The following is an 18009-nucleotide window of genomic DNA, read 5'->3' as shown; positions in this document are numbered from 1 at the left end:
TCAGCAGTTTTGCTGCTGGTTTATCCAAATTTTGATGGTTGTGGCCCTTGGGGGGTGTTAGGTAGGAGTTTTAGCTGAATCTTGACATGTTTAACACAACAAATAAAGACATTACTTTTATCAACATTTGAGGGGAGTATTGAATTGTGTTCTGTAGATGTGGTTGCTAAATTAGGCAACATTTTAAAGTGCATTGCTATTTTATTGAATTTTCTGCATTTGCGATTGAGGGTAATCAAAGTACAAAAACAAGATGCAGAGCTAGAAAGGCCAAAATTAAAAGGGTGGTTGAATTTGTGTGTGACAATGGACAACAAGTGCATTTAGAGTTAATTAATACTTTTTTGGATAAATGATAAGACTACTTACACTAAATTTATCTAAATTTCAATGAGGGGGAATAATTTTGAACCCAAGAAACAATGAGTTGAAGAGAACTTGTCTCTTGGTTGAAATGCAAAATTAAACCTTAGAAATAAATGCATTTGGCTGAGTAGAAAACCTCAAGTTATGCTGTCACTCCCTTTCTATTTAGGGCTAGTTTGAGGTGGTTATGGTTTTTTTATTTTTATTTTTATTTTTTTTTTAAATTGTTTGATGTGAGAATAAATAACGGTGAAAAAAGCAAATAAATGTTTGGTAAACTATAATTTAAAAGTGTTTTTAGCAAAAGAAAAATGGGGTAGAATTGTCAATATGAAAGTTTCACTAATTGATATTGTTCATCTGCCTCTAATGAAAGAAATGTTTTTAAAGTTTATTCTACTTTCTACTGTTTTGAACCATGATTTCGAAAAAATGAATTTTTTTTTTTCATTTATCAAATACATATAAGACCTCAACTTTTCTAAGAAGCTGCTTTAAAAGAATTTAGTCAATTTTAAGCTAACCCTTAATTCCTTGAGAAAGATATGCATCTCGAATCAAAACTCATTTTTGACTAATTTCAAGCCAACCCTTAATGCCTTGAGAAATATATGCACCTCTAAACAAAAATCATTTTTATGGACCCAAAAGTACAAAAAAAATTAAATTAGATTCGCCCCTTTTGTTTATTAAAAGGAGCGTTGCGGATGGTCCTAATGTGAAACGATTTGATCCACCACTCACAAGTCAATTTTGAAAAATAAAATAAATTAAAATAAAAATTAAAAGAAGAAAACTAGACGTTACAAATGACAACGGCTATATTTTTGTTTCAAAGGTTGAGTAGAATTCTGAAAGCCCCTCATTTTCAAATCACATTCCTTTCCAAGACTCTTCCTTTTTCATCTTTCTCTTTCCAGTCTCATCGTCTCTGTAAATCCAGATCAAATCTTGAATTCTTAAACCTTACAAATGGCTCCGACGCCGTCTTCTTCCAAATCAAACCACTCCCACACAACCCAGTTCAAGACTCCGCTATCCAAGCACCGCCTCCAGTTCCCGAAAGTGCACCCATCTCCGAACCCAAACTCCGCCGTAAAAGATCCACCGGCGGAGCACCCGGTCGAAGTTCTAGCCCGAATCCGAGACCACCCAGATCGAAAAGAACAACCCGCATCGGTTCTCCAGATCAATCCTCAGAGGCAGAGTATTCGTGTCCGGGCCGATTTTGGGTACCGGGATTTCACGCTCGATGGGGTTTCGTTATCGGAAGAAGACGATCTGGGGACGTTTTACAGCAAATTTGTCCAGTCAAGGATTGACAGTGTGAAATTGGGAGAAAAATGTACGATCATGATGTACGGCCCAACTGGGTCGGGCAAGAGTCACACCATGTTCGGGTGTTGCAAGCAGCCCGGGATCGTTTACAGGTCGTTGAAAGATATTCTCGGGGATGGGGAAGATGACGGCGGCGCCGCGGTTGGGTCGTATGTGCAGGTCACTGTTTTGGAGATTTACAATGAGGAGATTTATGATTTGTTGCCGAGCAACAGCGGCGGGGGATTCGGGTATGGATGGCCAAAGGGCAATGGCTCCAATTCTAAGGTGAAAATTTTAGCTGGGTCTCTCTTTTTTTATCGAGTTCTTGATGATTTATGACTCTTCCATCAAATTTTCTCTCTGTAGAATTGTAAGTTTGGATTTGGAAATGGGTTTTCTGCAAGTTTGAATTTTTAGATTTGTTTGTGTTGGCTCACTGTAAATTTCATTAAATTGGTTGTGTTGGCTTAAATTGGAGAGAACTTATTATATCACTCTTAAGACTGTCAATTTTTAAGGATAAATTATTGTGAACTCAGTGTAAATTTGGTTAAGCTGCTTATTGGCTAAAATCAAGGGAAATTGCTCCAGTTCTAAGGTGATTTAATTTGGATTTCAAAATGGATTTTCCGTCGAACTTTGGATTTTTAGCTTTGATTGTGTTGGCTCACTGTAAGTTTGGCCAAGTTGGTTATGTTGGCTTAAATTAGTGAGAACTCATGTACAAATCTTACAGGCTGTCCTTGTTGGAAGTACATAGTTTTGCTGCAATTTTCTGTACTAATGCTTGTGTCTGCAGGTTAGGCTTGAAGTTATGGGGAAGAAGGCAAAGAATGCAACCTACATTTCTGGAAACGAAGCTGGGAAAATTTCAAAAGAGATTCAGAAAGTGGAGAAAAGAAGGATTGTTAAGAGCACCCTTTGCAACGATAGAAGTTCTCGAAGCCATTGCATGGTAGATTCCCTTGAACTTTCAACTATATGGTAATTCTTTCCGAGTATTGTTATGTCACTAGTTGGATGTGACTTGCTTTCTATTTCTGCGCAGATAATCCTTGATGTCCCAACAGTGGGAGGATGCTTGATGCTCGTGGACATGGCTGGATCTGAAAATATTGAGCAAGCTGGCCAAATTGGGTTTGAGGCAAAAATGCAGGTAATTTCTCGGTGGTGGTGCTTAATCTATGCTTGTATTGTTGCAACAATTTCTTTGGCATTGTAACGATTGCTTATTTTTGCTTACATTGAATTCACAGACTGCAAAGATCAACCAGGGAAACATAGCTCTGAAAAGGGTGGTTGAATCCATTGCCAATGGTGATTCTCATGTGCCCTTCAGGGACAGCAAACTGACCATGCTTCTACAGGTAACTTCTATTCACACTGATGCCAGTTACTAAGGTTTATACGGTGCCTTTTAACCTTGTAAGAGTATGTGGATGATGGTTCTTACGTTCTTTCTGTACAGGATTCTTTTGAGGACGACAAGACAAAAATCTTAATGGTCCTGTGTGCAAGTCCAGACCCAAAGGAGATACACAAGACAATCTCCACCCTTGAATATGGTGCAAAAGCAAAATGTATTGTCCGCGGACCTCATACACCAATCAAGGACAAAACTGGGACTGAAGATTCATCTGCAGCTATTTTAGGATCAAGGATTGCTGCCATGGATGAATATATCCTAAAACTGCAAGGGGAGAATAAGCTCAAAGAGAAAGAGCGGAATAAAGCACACAAGGAGCTAATGAATAAAGAAGAAGAGGTTGCTGCATTGAGATCTAAACTTGAGCTTATGGAAGGGAAGGGATCAGGGGCAAAGGAGGAAGAAATCAACTTGAAGGTGAATGAAGTGGCCCAGACTCTGAAAAATGAGTTGGAAAAGAAGTTGGCAGAATGCCAGAGAATGGCGAATGAGTTTGTTGAACTCGAGAGAAGGAGAATGGAAGAAAGGATATTGCAACAGCAGCAGGAAGTTGAAATGCTGAGGCGGCGGTTGGAGGAAATTGAGCTTGAACTGTGCCGCTCAAGCGATGGAAATGGTAAGGAAAGCGGGTCGAAGGAGCCTGATGGAATGCAGTTTGCCAAAAGGTTGTTAGGAATCTATGCCAGTGATGATGCAGGAGGAATGGTAAAGTCAATGGATTTAGACATGGATGATCAAGAAACGTTTGCTCGGGAGATCAAATATGTAGGAGTGGTACCTGGGGTTGCTTATCCATCTGACAGCAATAATGTAAACACTGCACACATTGATTCTTTTGAGCCAAAATATGCTGACAGGGTATGCCTGAGCACTGTTTTTGAGGAAGAAGAAATGGAAGAAGAGGAAGGAGCTAACAAAAATGTGGAAGCTGAAGAGGTTGAGAAAGAAGTTATAGAGGAAAAGAGAGTGTGTATGGTTGATGGATCTAGCTTCAGGAGTAATTATAATGTGGACTCCCTGACATCTTTACCTCAGGATTATCAAGATACACCAACTGTGCTTCGGCAAAGCAGAAATCCAGAGGAAGAAGATAACAATGGAAAACCAGATGATAGGCTTGTCAGAATCCGCAACATATTTACACTCTGTGGAGATTACAGAGAGATCTCTCAGCATATCCCACGTCCAGCACCTACTGTTGCATCAGTTAAATCAGAAAATGAGCAGAAACTGGCAGAACCAGAGACAAACAAAAGCCCAGTGCGTGATGAGACAGCATTGGCCTCCAAGGAAAACTACGACCCTTTAAATGAGGGCACTGACTCGGATACTGCAGAAGTGTATGTGAAATGGGAAGCTTCAAAAGAAAATCCCGGGAAGTTCATTACAACACTTAAGGTTGTAAAAGACGCAACCCTTGCTGAGCTCCGAAAGTTGATTGAAATCTATCTTGGTGCAGACAATCAAGCATTCACTTTAGTCATGCTTGGAGTTGGGGTAAGTCTCAAACCTCTTAACATGCTAGGCTACACGGTCTATTTTCTCTTACAATTGTATCCTGATAAATTTCCTATCATCCATAGAATGCAGCATGATAGGTTGCAACTTATGCGGTTCATTAGTATATTTTCTGTTTTCGATAGAATGCTCAAACATAGAATTCTTTAGCCGATTGAGGAACACGAAAAACTCCATCTAACTACTCTGTGGATACTTGATGCGCAGGACCCTAGTGGAGCATCAGTAGCGAAGGAGAAGGAAGCAGCAACTCAGACAACAAAGCTTCCCCTACACAACAATCAATCAAATAGGTACCTGGCCTGCTTGAGACCACTGAAGGGAATGCAAAGCCCAAGTAGGCTTCTCCCATTAAGTCCCCTCCCATTGAAATTGCTGGAAAACAGGCTACCAGTCACTCCGACTTCCTGCTTCTCAGTCCAAGGTGGTGATTGTACGACACCCAAAGTAGCACCAAACTTAGGTTCTACTCCATATGTTACTGTCAGAAGACATTAGTAGTACTCAGACAGTGCAACTTTTGTAATGAAAACGCACAATATATTATATGAATGTGTTTCTTTTGGTACATATTACTGTTCTGATTACATCATTTGACCAAAACTGTCGTGCCTAAGATTACGTGACCACGAAGGCGCCTCTCTCTGACCAAAATTGACCTATACACCGCGACTCGCTAAAACCATAAAACCTATTTTTCAATGAATTAAATTCATGAAAACATCATAAGAATGTACAACGGACAATTAGATGCAACAATTAAGGAGTTGGCACATCTCAACTTCTCTGCCACCTGCTGATCTATCCTATTGTGTCATGGACTCCAGCCAAGGTTCTCTGAAGACCAAAAATCGACACAGGTTGGTTGCCATTCTTGTTCATTATTGTCGTGGACGGTGGATCCCTCTCAAGTCTCGAGATGGCATCAACATATTGCTGTATTATTCCACTTTTATAGTGTAATCTAGTTGGTGTGAGTACATGTTTTCTGACAAGTGACAGAAAGAGAAATGAACTCCTTGAATCTTGATGGAATTAAAGACTGTTTGAATGGTGGGATAGAGGATCAAAAGCAACAAACAATTTTGCAGTCAACCAAAAGGCATTTAATTACAAGCAAGCAATAGATTTGTAGCTTCAACAAGTCATATTTCTAAAGGAGAAATCAAGAAACTGAAGATTAAACATAAAAGTTGACCTAATACTAGAAAGATTATTACTAGACATTGGCATCACTAGACATTCGGACAGAATCAACCCTTCATGTGATTTTCAATCGAAGAGATGTGATGTCGATTTTTGTGAAAACACCAAGTGGAAAGATGGTTAAATTTGAGGTTAAGGTCTTGTAAACTGTCCGGGATGTCAAGGCAATTGTTGAGAGCTTTATAGAATGCCTTGGATTTCTACGACACTCCACTTTAGAAGTTTTGCCCTTCTGGTTTCAGATATTCATTAAGACGTGGAGTGGGAAAACCATTGCACTTGATGTGGCATGAAAGAGCACTGTCAGAGAGATGAAGGACAAGATATTTTGCAAGGTTAGAGTGCCAGTTTGTGTTCAGAGTATTGTAGTTGCCGGTAAATGCCTTGATGATGAATGCTGTCTTTCAAGTTACAACATTCAGAAAGGCTCCACTCTCCACATGGTTTTGGGTTGGCGAACCAAATTCCCAAATCATTCATCATTCACAAGAAATTCAAGATAGAGTTGAACTTGTGTCAGGTGCTATTCGAATCTTTTCTTTTGGTTTCGATGAAGATGTATAGTGTTTACCTTTGAAAGTTGTATATAAAATAATCTCCAACTCATCCTATATGTTTTGCTACAGATTTTACTGTTTTTCTTTTCTCATATTTTCAGATTACAAAATTAGATTAGACAAAATCGATCCAGTCAGTTATCAGTCAAGAAATATAGTGTTCAAATAGTAATTCATACGGTCGCATATAAGAAAAACGATCTAAATTGAATGCTCGCACTTTCCGCTACACACAGGCTTTGTGCTGTACTTTTATCATTAATTATAAGAGCATTCTGTTGTTGCTTACAAGGTTTAAGTACTTACATTTGGCTCTGGAGAAAAGGATCTTGTCAAGTTGATCTACAACCGGCAGCGTAAGAATGCCTTGATTCACAAGGAACAAAATTTTGGAAACAATCTGAGTTCTCTAGAACGAATTTTCGTTAGAACGATTAACATTCAGATATATGAAATAATTTATTCTTGATTCTTTCATGAAATATTTTTTTACAAGAGGAGTTTTTGCAAGAAGAGTTGCATAAAAATTATGCATAGCAGCACTCAAAGTCCTTTGGTGAATGAGATGAATGTCCTCCGGAGACTGAATCAGTTTTTGACATAAATTGGGGCATGGATCCCCTCTTTTATTGTGGTGTTTTTGACCTCAATTGCTTCCTCTTGTCAAACTGAATTTTGAGATGGCAGCAGAATAAAATCTTTAGGCTGGAGAAGAACCTCTTACGCGAGTTTGGAAACAACATGAACCAAGAAAAAACCCTCTGATAGAGTGAGAGAATCAAACACCGGGCTGTCGTAGACTCATTCGACTCTCAACTTTCTTTTGACGTATTCTAGACGCAGTAAGAGTGCATAAATTGGAAACCAAACTTCTCAAATCTCACTTGCAGCTTTGCAAGTCACAGCTATCAACATGACAAATGAAAAATAAAAAATGATCAATGAAGTAAGCAAGCAGAAGTCTCACATTTTTGGTTTCGAGGGTTTATGTTAAGACCCCAATTTGTGCATTTAGTTCACGTTATTCCCGCCAGAAAGCCCCTCAGAACTTTTCGCTTCTGCCAAAACGGGGTGCATTGGACTCTCGGTACTCTTGCATGATCCATGCTCCGAACCTTCCAATGAAATATCAGTCATAGAATTCTGGCCTTTTGATCTATTTGCCCTCCTTGATGACCTCGATGATCCGCCTTCAGATGACCCCTTTTTCCTCCTTTGCTTTGGTATTCCAGGACGGTCTTCTCCGGGTGATTCCAATCCAAGATTGTTAGAATTCCGGCTTTTTCTTGAATGACGGCTACTACCTTCTTTAGACTCATGAGATGGAGTATCCATTGCTCCTTCCTTGGAGCGATGGCGCCTAGAATGCTTCTTTGACCCATCAGAGCTCTTCTTGGTTTGGGAACCTTCAGATTCACCTGTGGAATGGCGCCTAGACCTTGGAATGTCATTTTGCTGCACCAATTCTTGGGCAGCAAGGCTTGTTTTATGCATATCTGCAAAAGACAGTAATCAATTTTAATGTCGCGGCAAAATTTTGACATGCTATGTTGTTAGATAGTCAATCTGAATAGGCAAGGCTAATACTATGAGGTGGAAAAGATATGCAGTGTTAGAAAAACTGGCAAACCTTGGGAAGCCAGTTCTTCAACAGTCAATTTCCCTGTGGATGGGACTTCCGGAGAAGCACCTTTGAAATCATTCATCTGCAAGATGAATGTCATATAGTCACAATTTTATGTAAAATGGGAAAAATGTGCATCAAATTAAGAATGATCAACTGGTGTGCTTGGATGTTTAAGATCGAGAGACGGAGAGAGAGAGAGCGACTTACCCAGCTCGGAGTACTTTTTGTAGACGGACCATCCCATCCAATGTGCGCAACATGCTTAACATCTGTGGGAAATCCAATTTGTATGTCATCATCTTTCTCATCTGCAAAATTTGTACAACTTGGTCAATCCCCTTGCCCTTTCTTTTCAATTTCTGGTAAAAGATTATTCATATCACCCTGAAGAAATTAAGCAAAAAAAAAAAAAAAAAAAAAAAAGAATCCTCCAATATTTTATTTTGCACTGTTAGTTCTCTCTGACGACAGGAACGGCATGCTAATTTCACCAAGAACATCTGTTGAAATGAGACACTGCACAACTATATAACCAAAACTCCAAGGACATAATATGACAAGAAACCAAATGAATTTAATTAATGTTCGAAAAATCAATGGAGATTGCACGTACCAAACATTTGTGAAATGTATCTGAGGCCTTTCAAGAGGCCCTTCACCTTGGTTCCCATTTTGTTGGTTCAAGTGCTTCAGGACATGAACTTCCGAAGAAACCTTCAGGCGGAAACTAAGTTGCAAGTGTAGTGCGCACGGACAGCAGCGCTTATTCTGAACTTCAAATGCAAAGAAAGCAACAATGTGTATGACAAGCTCCCTGATCATGAAAACCACAAAAAGGAGAAAAGAATCAATACTACCACAGCAAATTGGAAACTCCACTTCCCAAAGAATATTCATTAGTTGGTAGTTCCTACACTGTTTGCGAAAATTTCCAAATTGATCCCAATTAACGTAGCACAACAACGTCGAATCCCACCTCCCCGTTGATCCAAAAATATGTAACACGAAAGATCCAAAACACAGAAAATATGTAGGGTTTGGTACCTTGAGAAGAAAGGCATTCAGCATGGTACATCAAGGTTTAGCAATGTGAAGCAGACATAATTATAAATGTTGCCAAGCCTACGCAAACAACCCAACTGGGCAAAGAGAGGTCTCATCTCTTCTCCAAAAACCAATTTACAAATTCAGATTTGCAAATGTGGAATGTGGTGCCATGAGGCCTGAACTAATTTTTTCCGTGAGTCGGAAAATCCGAAAAGAATTAGAATTGAAATGAGAGCACAGGTTTTGTTGGATGATCCGGCGGCGATGCAGAGCTCATTTCCGGTGGCAAGTCATCAAAACCTATAGCTCACCGGATTTTCGGGTGCGAAAGTGAGAGAGATAGAAGTAGAAATGGCCAGAACCATAGGCTAAATTTGGGCGAGAGGGGGCTTGTTAACGGTATTTCAGTGAATGCGCGGCAAAAGCGGTTGGGAAAAACAATTGTGTGGCAGTTGTGGAATTGTACTAGTTGCTCACATCTCATTTATCCTCCTGTTCCTAATTTTTGGAGTATCTTTTAATTCATCCACAACAACTCACTACAATAAATCATTTGTATAATAAAAGAATAAAATTTGCAAATTACCTTGTCTTCCTAATTTTTTTTTTGAACAAACAATATTTATCTACACCGGTAAAAATTCTCTCTTGGTGAGAATCAAACCTAATACTTCTTACTTATAAGTGAAGAGGAATATCACTAGACTGTAATGCTAAGTGGCTCCTAATTTATTTATTTTGGGTACAATTGAAAATTTTGTTTTATGACATGTTTACTTGTAAAGTCATGAATTGGGAAAGTTAAGAATATAGGAGATAATGAATTACAATTGAATTAAGGGTAATGCTAGGAAGACTAAATTTGTAGACAAAATTTGCAAACTAAATTATATGTCACCAATAAAAATGAGCACGTTTATCAACGCTTAAGGGAGAATCCAATTATCAACTTGCATTTCATTTAGTTTACAAATTTAATCTCCCTAACATTACTTTTGAATCAAATATCTACCTTATTTAATCGTGACCGAAAGATGTTAGGAGTTTTAATACATTGTGCTCTTTTTCTTTAATCAACAGAGGCCAAAATTTGAGCTTGAGACCCATTCCGGCCCATTGTACTCTCATCCAACATAAATTTTTGTTCGTGCCCTTATGAACTCTATTTGGCGGCTCCAAATTAGGGAAAGAGATCCTTTCCGGATCTCTTCCTTCAAAGTCCATGAAAGAGATTTGGGTTCTTGAAATTTGATACAACGGCAAAAAATTATTATAACTTTTAAAAGTTTTAACTAACTTCTCTGTTTTTGGCCGTTTAATCAAATTTCAAGAGCCCGGATCACTTGATCCGTGGGCTTTGGAGGAAGAGATCCATAGAGGATCTCTTTCCCCAAATTAGGACATGATCAATTGCCACATTCGCATACTTAACTAGTTACCTACACTAGTCGTGAGTGAGGATCCTCGCCGGATCCTCCAATCACATTTGTTCATCATACATCGTGCGGTCATTTTTTATCAGGTAAAGAATTTCCAGTAACTTTTTATTGCACAATGTACGATGAACGGATATGATTTGAGGATCCGACGGTGATCCTCACTCACTAGTCGTAAAATTTGATTAGAGAGTAGTTGTACATTTTAGGTTAACGACATTGTAGAGCACTCACATCAACAACCACCACCTTCAAACATAAGATTAAAAGATGAATGAAAGAAAATAAATTAGGGTTGTTCTTTAGTTTCATCCAATCTCTCATGTCAACCTAAGCATAGAAGAAGAAAGCAGGATAATAACTCAAGGCACGAGTGGGCAACGAGCATATAAAACCACATAACAATCAGATACTGTGTAATAAACATATACAAGTAAGAATTAACATTAAACATAAAATCAAATATCCAAGTGCAGTGTAGGAAAAAGTTGCATTATTTTTCATGTTTAAGGTTGAAGGATTGGGACATAATACGGACATGATCCATGGGTACAAGCTTCCTCTCATCAGAAAACCTTCTCAATTACGAAGCCTTCAAATCATCCATGCCCACACTAGTCTGTGTAAACAGAGTAAAGTTCGTCAGCATATATTAACATTTTGTGATGGCAAATCAGTTGATAATTTATTGTCTTCCTTTCTCGTTGTTTCTAAATAGAAAATCAACGGAATTGCAACTCAAGGAAATTATGAAACTTCCCTTCCAACTGAAGGATAACATCTCAGAACGTTGAGTTTTGCTAATCTTACAAAACCTGAGTGACTTTTTAGTATGATGAGTTTCAAAGGCAACAGTTTGGGAAATTTTCAAAAATGAGCATTTTCCTAACTCAATCTTATGTGGCTAATTGATGGAATAGAGTTTCTTTTTTCCTTCAACTACTCCATACACATCTATTTGTCATTCTAACCAATTATTGTGGTCAATCTATGGCAACCTTCTCATAACTAAACGATGATGTTATAGAAAAAGGCTCTCACTCAATTCGGCAAGAGAATGAAACATCTTACCAAAAACTTGTGATTCTCTTGAAGAAGAGGTGTAAAGGCATCACAGAATTTCTCTATATCACCCATGACATCGCCGTTGCCTCCTATCACCTCCATGAACTTCTTTCTGTCAGGAGCAAGCTTCATGGCAATCTATAATTATAGTGACTAATAAGTCCAAATTTGAAGAGGAAAATGTTCTCGTTTGCAGGGCCCAAACAAAATAAAAAATTTAGGCAGTAAAACACTTAAAAAGGAAGCACTGAACTTGCAGAACATAATCGTCTTAATACTATTTTAGGTCCAGCAGAAAAACATCAAAGGACTAAAACAGTATGAAAACTGGTAGTGCATCAAATAATTGAAGGGACATTGGAGACATTACACTGAAAGTTGAACTAGCAATCCATCCATGCCATTTTTTCAGGGTCTTGCCATAGGAATCGGTACAAGCCTCTGACATTGCCCAATCTTGATGCTCCAGTAAGTTCCGGAACAGCTCTACCAAGAAATCCATTGCTCTGAAAATGAACAAGAATAGTATCATGCATATCAGGTATCACATTTCAACAAAGTGCAAAATCATAAAAGCAAAAAAGCAAACGTTAATGATCATATCGATTACCTTGTCAACCAAAGAAGACCATTGGTGCAGCTGGATGACGCTTTTGCTGTTTTCGCTTCAATCTCAACTTGTACCAAACTGTACAAGAGGTTGAATGCGGCAGGATTGGATTCATATTTAGATTCCAATCTCTATACAAACAAAAAATTGTTGAGAGCGAAATTACGAATGGGCACTCAAAATCGATCAACTAAAAGATGGTCTACTTGTTAACATACATAAAACCCAAGGGACGTCGTTTGTATCGGAATGATGCATGAAAAATAGATCATTCAAGTTAATCAACATAAAGCATAATTCTACTAAACTCACAGCGCACCAATGGTGAAAATACAAGTAAAAGAACATTCTTACCGTTATGTTACCCCCGATGTCTGATTTAACAAGGGTCATAGCAGCTCCAAACTTATCTAGCATCAGAATTTGGAATTGCAATTCATAAGCAGATAAGATCAAGCCCAGAACAAAATAACCAATCTCAAATTATAAAATTTTAACAAATGGGTAGCTGGCATTATGCTTAAAAACCATGTATCAACAACAATCGTGCCTTAAAGAAAGCGAAAACCCGGTTCAATTTCTAGGATCAGAGCAAAAGAGGGGGCGAAATGAACCTATAATAGGTAAAATCTGCTTGCAGACATCCAAGAAAGGCTTGGTCAGAATCTCTCCTTGGTCGGACTTGACAGTCTTGAATCCTTCCAAAGCGGGAGCAAACACAGTGCCCTCCATCTTCTTCCCACTTCACTGCGCAATTCATATCACCATTCAAATTCACAACACAACAAGAGGTAAAATTTACAAGCAAAGCTCAAATCTTTCAGTCACAAATAGCTTAATCGAAGCAAGATCCAGACGAACAATAAATGGGTAACTGAGATAGAGTGAAAGCAAGATCGGAGCTTACATGGAAGTTGCTGGCACGGTTCGATCTGAGTGAGGCTGCAGAAATGGAGAGGATCAAAATCGAAAATCAAAATGTGGTTTGCGTTGGATTCGATTATTCCTGAAATGGGAAAACTATGGGTGGAGAAATTGCAATGGGAGAATCGGATTCTTGTTCTGAGATTTGAATTGCTTTGGAAAGTGAATGTTTAAAAGAAGTGAAAGGGATTTGACAAATTGAGTGTTTGGGGGACTATCCGCGCACCAAATACGAATCCGCAGCGTCCGGGATCCGAAGACGTGTTGGATTGGCGAAAGGGATAACCGCCAGCCGGCTCAAGCGGGTTCGTGGCCGTTATAATTTTTTTATTTTTTTTTTCTTTCTAATATGTTACTTTTTGTTATAAATAAAACAAAAGTTAGAAAGATAACCTTTCTAAGGACATGAGCGAAGTAAGTACAAAATATCACACTATGACTTTAGTAGCTATAACACAAAAAAAGATGCAAGATAAAGAGAGGGAGGGATACTGATATTATTTCTCTTGCTTTCTTTCGCAGTGCATTTGATAACAGACGGAATACTCTATTTATAGAGCGACTCTCGTAACTACAACCATCAAAATACAATGATGATACTTAATACACAGTCTCCGGGCACACGTGTGAGGGACTAATTACATCATATGCATTTACTTAATACACTAGTCTCTTGTCACACACGAGGGACTAAATGCAGCATATGCATTTACTTAATACACTAGTCTATTGTCACATGCTCATGTGCGTGGCAATTTGCTCTTTCATGTTTTATTCTCTACCGTGCAAGCAAGCAAAAAACAAAGGTTGACGCATCTAGAGAAAGGATCACATTCCTAAATTTTGAATTGTTCTAGAAGCATCGGGGCCATATTGAGTTGTACGAGCGTTCTCGGGATGGAAAGGCTGAAATAGAGGAGGAACACAACAAGGGCTTTGAAGATTCTTGTCGACTAGCGAAGGGAAATGAACCACGTCAACCATAATGGAATTATTTGACATTTTATTGTTGGGCAATGTATTAGCTAAGTATTTTATGATAATAAACATGCGTACTATGTATCCTTGTTATATGCACATAACATGCATATACCATGCACATTAAATGCACATAATATGCATAATATCATATGCACATAATATGCCGTAGGCACAAGACATGCACACCTTATGTACACAACCTGTACAACATATGCACGTCGTATGCACATATTGGGAAAATTTTAACATTTTTTGTGATATGTTAAAATGGTTTTAATAGGGACTAAATTTGTTTCTTTTCCTTTACTTTTCTTCAAATTTAGTAGTCATGTAATTTTTGTTAGTAAATGGAAAAGGGAGAAGTTTTTTTGTTATCATTAACAATGTTTGCTTTCTTAAATGAAAAGGTGCACAACACAAAGCATGAACAAAGCATGCTTAAGTCTCCAAAACCCGATGTCATAGGTTCGAATCATATAAGATGTGATTTTGTGTCCTTGTTCACTACATTACGTCAAAATTAGACTACAATAATTGAGCACAAACCCAAATTTAACCTCCTCTATGCATCTCATAAGCATACAGTGTATAGTTTTCTGGAAAAATTGAAGCCAAAGCTAAGAAATATTTGACCCCAATCATAGAACCCATGAACTCACAAAATACAGGTAAAGCCAAGAAACCCAGTAGCCATAAAACATACGAACCCAGAAATTAACACTCATAAATATTGCACTTTGAAATCAAAACCCATAAACAAACCTTTAAAAAATTAAAAACAGTATTCCCCAGATATCGTAAAGAAACCGGCATCACTCGTACTGGGCTTTGACTCATGTTGATTCATCCAATCCCACCTACGACCTTCATGAGATCTTTGGTGGATGAATTATTATCCATTACACACCAAGCTTTTGGGATTGTGAGTTGGGAATTGTATTGCGACCTAAAAGTTGGATGCGATATGAATCTTGGGTCACCAATTCGAAAACAAAGGAGAGAGAGGACTGGTGAAAAGATGGCCATCGGTGAGGGAGAAATGGTTGCTGCAAGTGAGTTGTTAAAGGGTGAGTGCATCGTTAGGGTTCTTTGCCAGAGAGAGAGAGAGAAATCAGAAAATGGGAGGAAATAACCCATTTATATACGAGGGCAATTAGGTCATTTCAAGGTGTAGAAGAATCCTATTTCTGTCCAGCGAATGTGCATGGCGTGTGCATGTTCTGTGCATATTAAAAAAACCCTATTTTTGTCCCAAGATTAAGAAAATGTCCCATTTTGTGGTATTTCCCAAAAATTATTGACATACCTGTTTTTCTTTCAACAATGAGAGAATAAAATGGTATCAAACTCGTCATGCATAAAATTTGAATTTTTGACCTCTAACATACAAGTAAAATAAATATCGCTCAATCGTAATACTAAGTGTCAGTATTGACAAACTTGTTGAATTATACATGATCTCCATCAGCCAATCAGAAAATAAGGAGAAATTAAATTAATTAGACATTCCACTCTAAATTGATTTAAACATTTTATTGAAAATTCTTAAGTTTCAAAGCTCATCATCTTAATATAAAAACAAAGTTGAGAAATACAGAAATTATCATGTGTTCTAATAATTAAGGTAATTAATTTAGAAGGATTTGGGAGGGTATTTGATGGCATTCTTGACAATCTTTTTGGAGGCAGCTTCAGCAAGATCAATGCCGCATATATCCGCCAACCTGATGAGGTAAAGAAGCACATCAGAAAGCTCTTCTCCCAGATGCTCTTTATCTGATTCCTTCCAATTTGGCAACCCTCTGTCCACCTCTCCCCTCCACTGGAAGATTTCTGATAGTTCTCCTACCTCTCCCACCTACACATGCAGCATCCATCGTGTATATTATAGCAACCATGAAAATTATTTACTTGTTTTCATATTCCATTTCTATATATTTTCAACCACTCATGCATGAATGGCTTAAATTCTCTTTTTGCAATCATAGTTTTCTAAAAATGTACACTAGGTAAAAAAAAGAAATTAAATGAAAGCTTTCCACATATTAGGGTATGAAATTTGCAACACCCAATATGCCGCCTTAGCCTACACCCCCTCGACCCGCCTACTTGGGTCTTGTATGGATATGCAGGAAGGGGTCCTGATGTGAGTCAAAGAGGGTGTTATAGCCACTACACGTTGTTAGTTGTCCCCAGTGCGTGCCAGCTTCCCTAATCAGAAGTCATCCAAATCTTTCTGAAGGAAGTGTTCAAATGGTGAAAGTTGAAAGATAAACTTTAAAAAGTACGATCTGTCTGTGGTATCCCACCTCAAAAGTTTGCAAAAGAGTATTGCATGCATTATGCATGCAAAATTGGAGTAGGGAAACCCAATTTCATATTTCATAAACTGCTAACCCCACTCATATTTGAATGAATAAGGTTTACTGGCGTTGGCCATTCACGAAAGATAGCTTATGTTAAAAAAAATAGCAGATATAAATTAGGGCAGTTGACCAGAGCATGTCCATTTAAACCCTAGTTTGAATTCTCATTCCCGTAAATTAAATAGTTTATAATTATCAAATAAAGAAACACCAACAAATCAATGAAATGGACAGGTCATGCACGTGTTTAGGAAATATATGTTTGCATCTACAAAGAGATGTATGTATGTATGTATGTGGCAAAGGAACAACATCTTCCAACATGTATGTACGTATATGTATATATACTTATATTCTTCAATCTGTGAACTTGAACCACACAATAAAAAAATAATCATCATAATTAATATAATCGAAACTCACAATACGAAAATATAAGCATCTTATGTCCTCAAACCATTTTCCAAGAGCAAAGAAGATTGCATGACCCAAGCGTAAAAACTAATGACAGAGAAAAGTAACACAGAAATGCGTGGTTAGGCAGAGAGAGACCAATGAACTTGTTAGACATGCATCATACATAGAAACATATGCAGTGTCATGGTTACCAAAACAAATGATGATCGTAGAATTGTAATGGGAAAAGATTTAATTACCATAGCCAGGAGTAGGTTTCTGGGACTGTGGTATTTCTCCCAATCTCTAGCCTTGGCAAATTCCTCAAGCTTCTTAGAGAGGTCCTTGAGACTGATATTCTCTCTTTCTTCTTCTGCTGCATTAATCTCTTCTCCTTCTCCCATTTTTCACTCTCTCTTGGGTTTTTTTTTTTGGCAGAAGAGAGGGACTTTTTATAGCTTAAAAAAAGGATGAAGGTGCAAATTTTATTTTTCTCTCTTTTTAAGGAATAAGTATCTTGTATGCCAAAAAATCAAAAAATAAAAATAAAAATAAAATAAAAAAATAAATAAAAGAAGGAAAAGGATAAAAAGTCTAAAATTGCCGGCCCCCAGTCGTCCTCATGTTTATACAAGAGATTCCTCACTGTCCCTCCACTGTGCAAAATGGCCAACTTCAATGCATATAATTAGTAGAGAATATTCCATAATTAGTTACCATGGATGTCATGTTTGATCAGCAACCATTACGAATGTTATTAGGACCGGCCTAAGAATTTTGGGGCCATAGCGAGCTGTCGAAGTGGGGCCCTAAAGTTTTTTGACCTCTAGTTCTTTGTACATTGATATGTATAAAAAAAAAGGCGGGTAAATAAAATTTGGCACAAAAAGTTTAATAGACGAGTTTTTCTACATACTGGCAAAGTGTTGCCGAAAACGGTCAGCCGCACATTAAACACTCCCATTTATAGTGCACATTTAAAAACACACTTTACGCGACCAAGGATTCGTCGAGCAAAGTTTGTCGAGTTTTACATAAACACTGTTTCAAAACCCTATTTTGAAAAGGTTTTGTTTCAAACGATGGCCGATTTGGTTTCAGATTCAATGAAAAGTTGGGAGGGAGAAGGCTTTCGTGAAGGGAAAGGTAAAAAAAAAAAAAATT

At 37.9% G+C, this 18009-nt stretch overlaps 4 protein-coding genes across 10 annotated transcripts; 1 reads left to right on the top strand and 3 right to left on the bottom strand.

Moving 5' to 3' along the window:
- Nucleotides 1-1180: 1180 nt before the first annotated feature.
- Nucleotides 1181-5200, top strand: LOC137732522 (kinesin-like protein KIN-10A). Of its 2 annotated transcripts, none has more exons than XM_088688336.1 (6): nucleotides 1181-1971; nucleotides 2486-2641; nucleotides 2735-2842; nucleotides 2943-3053; nucleotides 3155-4609; nucleotides 4838-5200. In XM_088688336.1, exons 1-6 carry the CDS (start codon nucleotides 1339-1341, stop codon nucleotides 5126-5128), a joined length of 2754 nt encoding a protein of 917 aa, XP_088544462.1. In that variant the 5' UTR covers nucleotides 1181-1338; the 3' UTR covers nucleotides 5129-5200. The 2 variants fall into 2 exon arrangements, with proteins under 2 accessions (XP_088544462.1, XP_088544463.1); XM_088688337.1 differs by having other exon boundaries at nucleotides 1184-1971; nucleotides 3155-4665; nucleotides 4756-5200.
- A 1580-nt stretch (nucleotides 5201-6780) lies between these two features.
- LOC137733043 (uncharacterized) lies at nucleotides 6781-9432 on the bottom strand. Of its 5 annotated transcripts, none has more exons than XM_088687987.1 (6): nucleotides 8935-9432; nucleotides 8634-8834; nucleotides 8228-8328; nucleotides 8024-8099; nucleotides 7361-7889; nucleotides 6781-7098 (listed from the first exon to the last, which is right to left on the bottom strand). In XM_088687987.1, exons 2-5 carry the CDS (start codon nucleotides 8689-8691, stop codon nucleotides 7405-7407), a joined length of 720 nt encoding a protein of 239 aa, XP_088544113.1. In that variant the 5' UTR covers nucleotides 8692-8834; nucleotides 8935-9432; the 3' UTR covers nucleotides 6781-7098; nucleotides 7361-7404. The 5 variants fall into 5 exon arrangements, with proteins under 5 accessions (XP_088544113.1, XP_068328373.2, XP_088544111.1 ...); XM_068472272.2 differs by having other exon boundaries at nucleotides 6781-7061; nucleotides 9065-9387; XM_088687986.1 differs by having other exon boundaries at nucleotides 6842-7098; nucleotides 9065-9286.
- Nucleotides 9433-10890: 1458 nt separating this feature from the next.
- On the bottom strand, nucleotides 10891-13373 carry LOC137731833 (glycolipid transfer protein 1). Of its 2 annotated transcripts, none has more exons than XM_068471067.2 (7): nucleotides 13086-13373; nucleotides 12793-12925; nucleotides 12533-12588; nucleotides 12179-12309; nucleotides 11939-12074; nucleotides 11575-11706; nucleotides 10891-11122 (listed from the first exon to the last, which is right to left on the bottom strand). In XM_068471067.2, the coding sequence occupies exons 2-7, from the start codon at nucleotides 12908-12910 to the stop codon at nucleotides 11087-11089; spliced, it is 609 nt and encodes a 202-aa protein (XP_068327168.2). In that variant the 5' UTR covers nucleotides 12911-12925; nucleotides 13086-13373; the 3' UTR covers nucleotides 10891-11086. The 2 variants fall into 2 exon arrangements, with proteins under 2 accessions (XP_068327168.2, XP_068327170.2); XM_068471069.2 differs by having other exon boundaries at nucleotides 12793-12920; nucleotides 13086-13222.
- A 2216-nt stretch (nucleotides 13374-15589) lies between these two features.
- Nucleotides 15590-17289, bottom strand: LOC137730556 (uncharacterized). Its single transcript, XM_068469538.2, has 2 exons — nucleotides 17106-17289; nucleotides 15590-15941 (listed from the first exon to the last, which is right to left on the bottom strand). Exons 1-2 carry the CDS (start codon nucleotides 17247-17249, stop codon nucleotides 15717-15719), a joined length of 369 nt encoding a protein of 122 aa, XP_068325639.2. The 5' UTR covers nucleotides 17250-17289; the 3' UTR covers nucleotides 15590-15716.
- Nucleotides 17290-18009: the final 720 nt, after the last annotated feature.

The sequence above is a fragment of the Pyrus communis genome, chromosome 16 (genome assembly GCF_041283825.1).
Source record: "Pyrus communis isolate YQ-2024b chromosome 16, ASM4128382v1, whole genome shotgun sequence".
Taxonomy (NCBI): domain Eukaryota; kingdom Viridiplantae; phylum Streptophyta; class Magnoliopsida; order Rosales; family Rosaceae; genus Pyrus; species Pyrus communis.
This window is presented reverse-complemented; position numbering and strand designations above follow the sequence as displayed.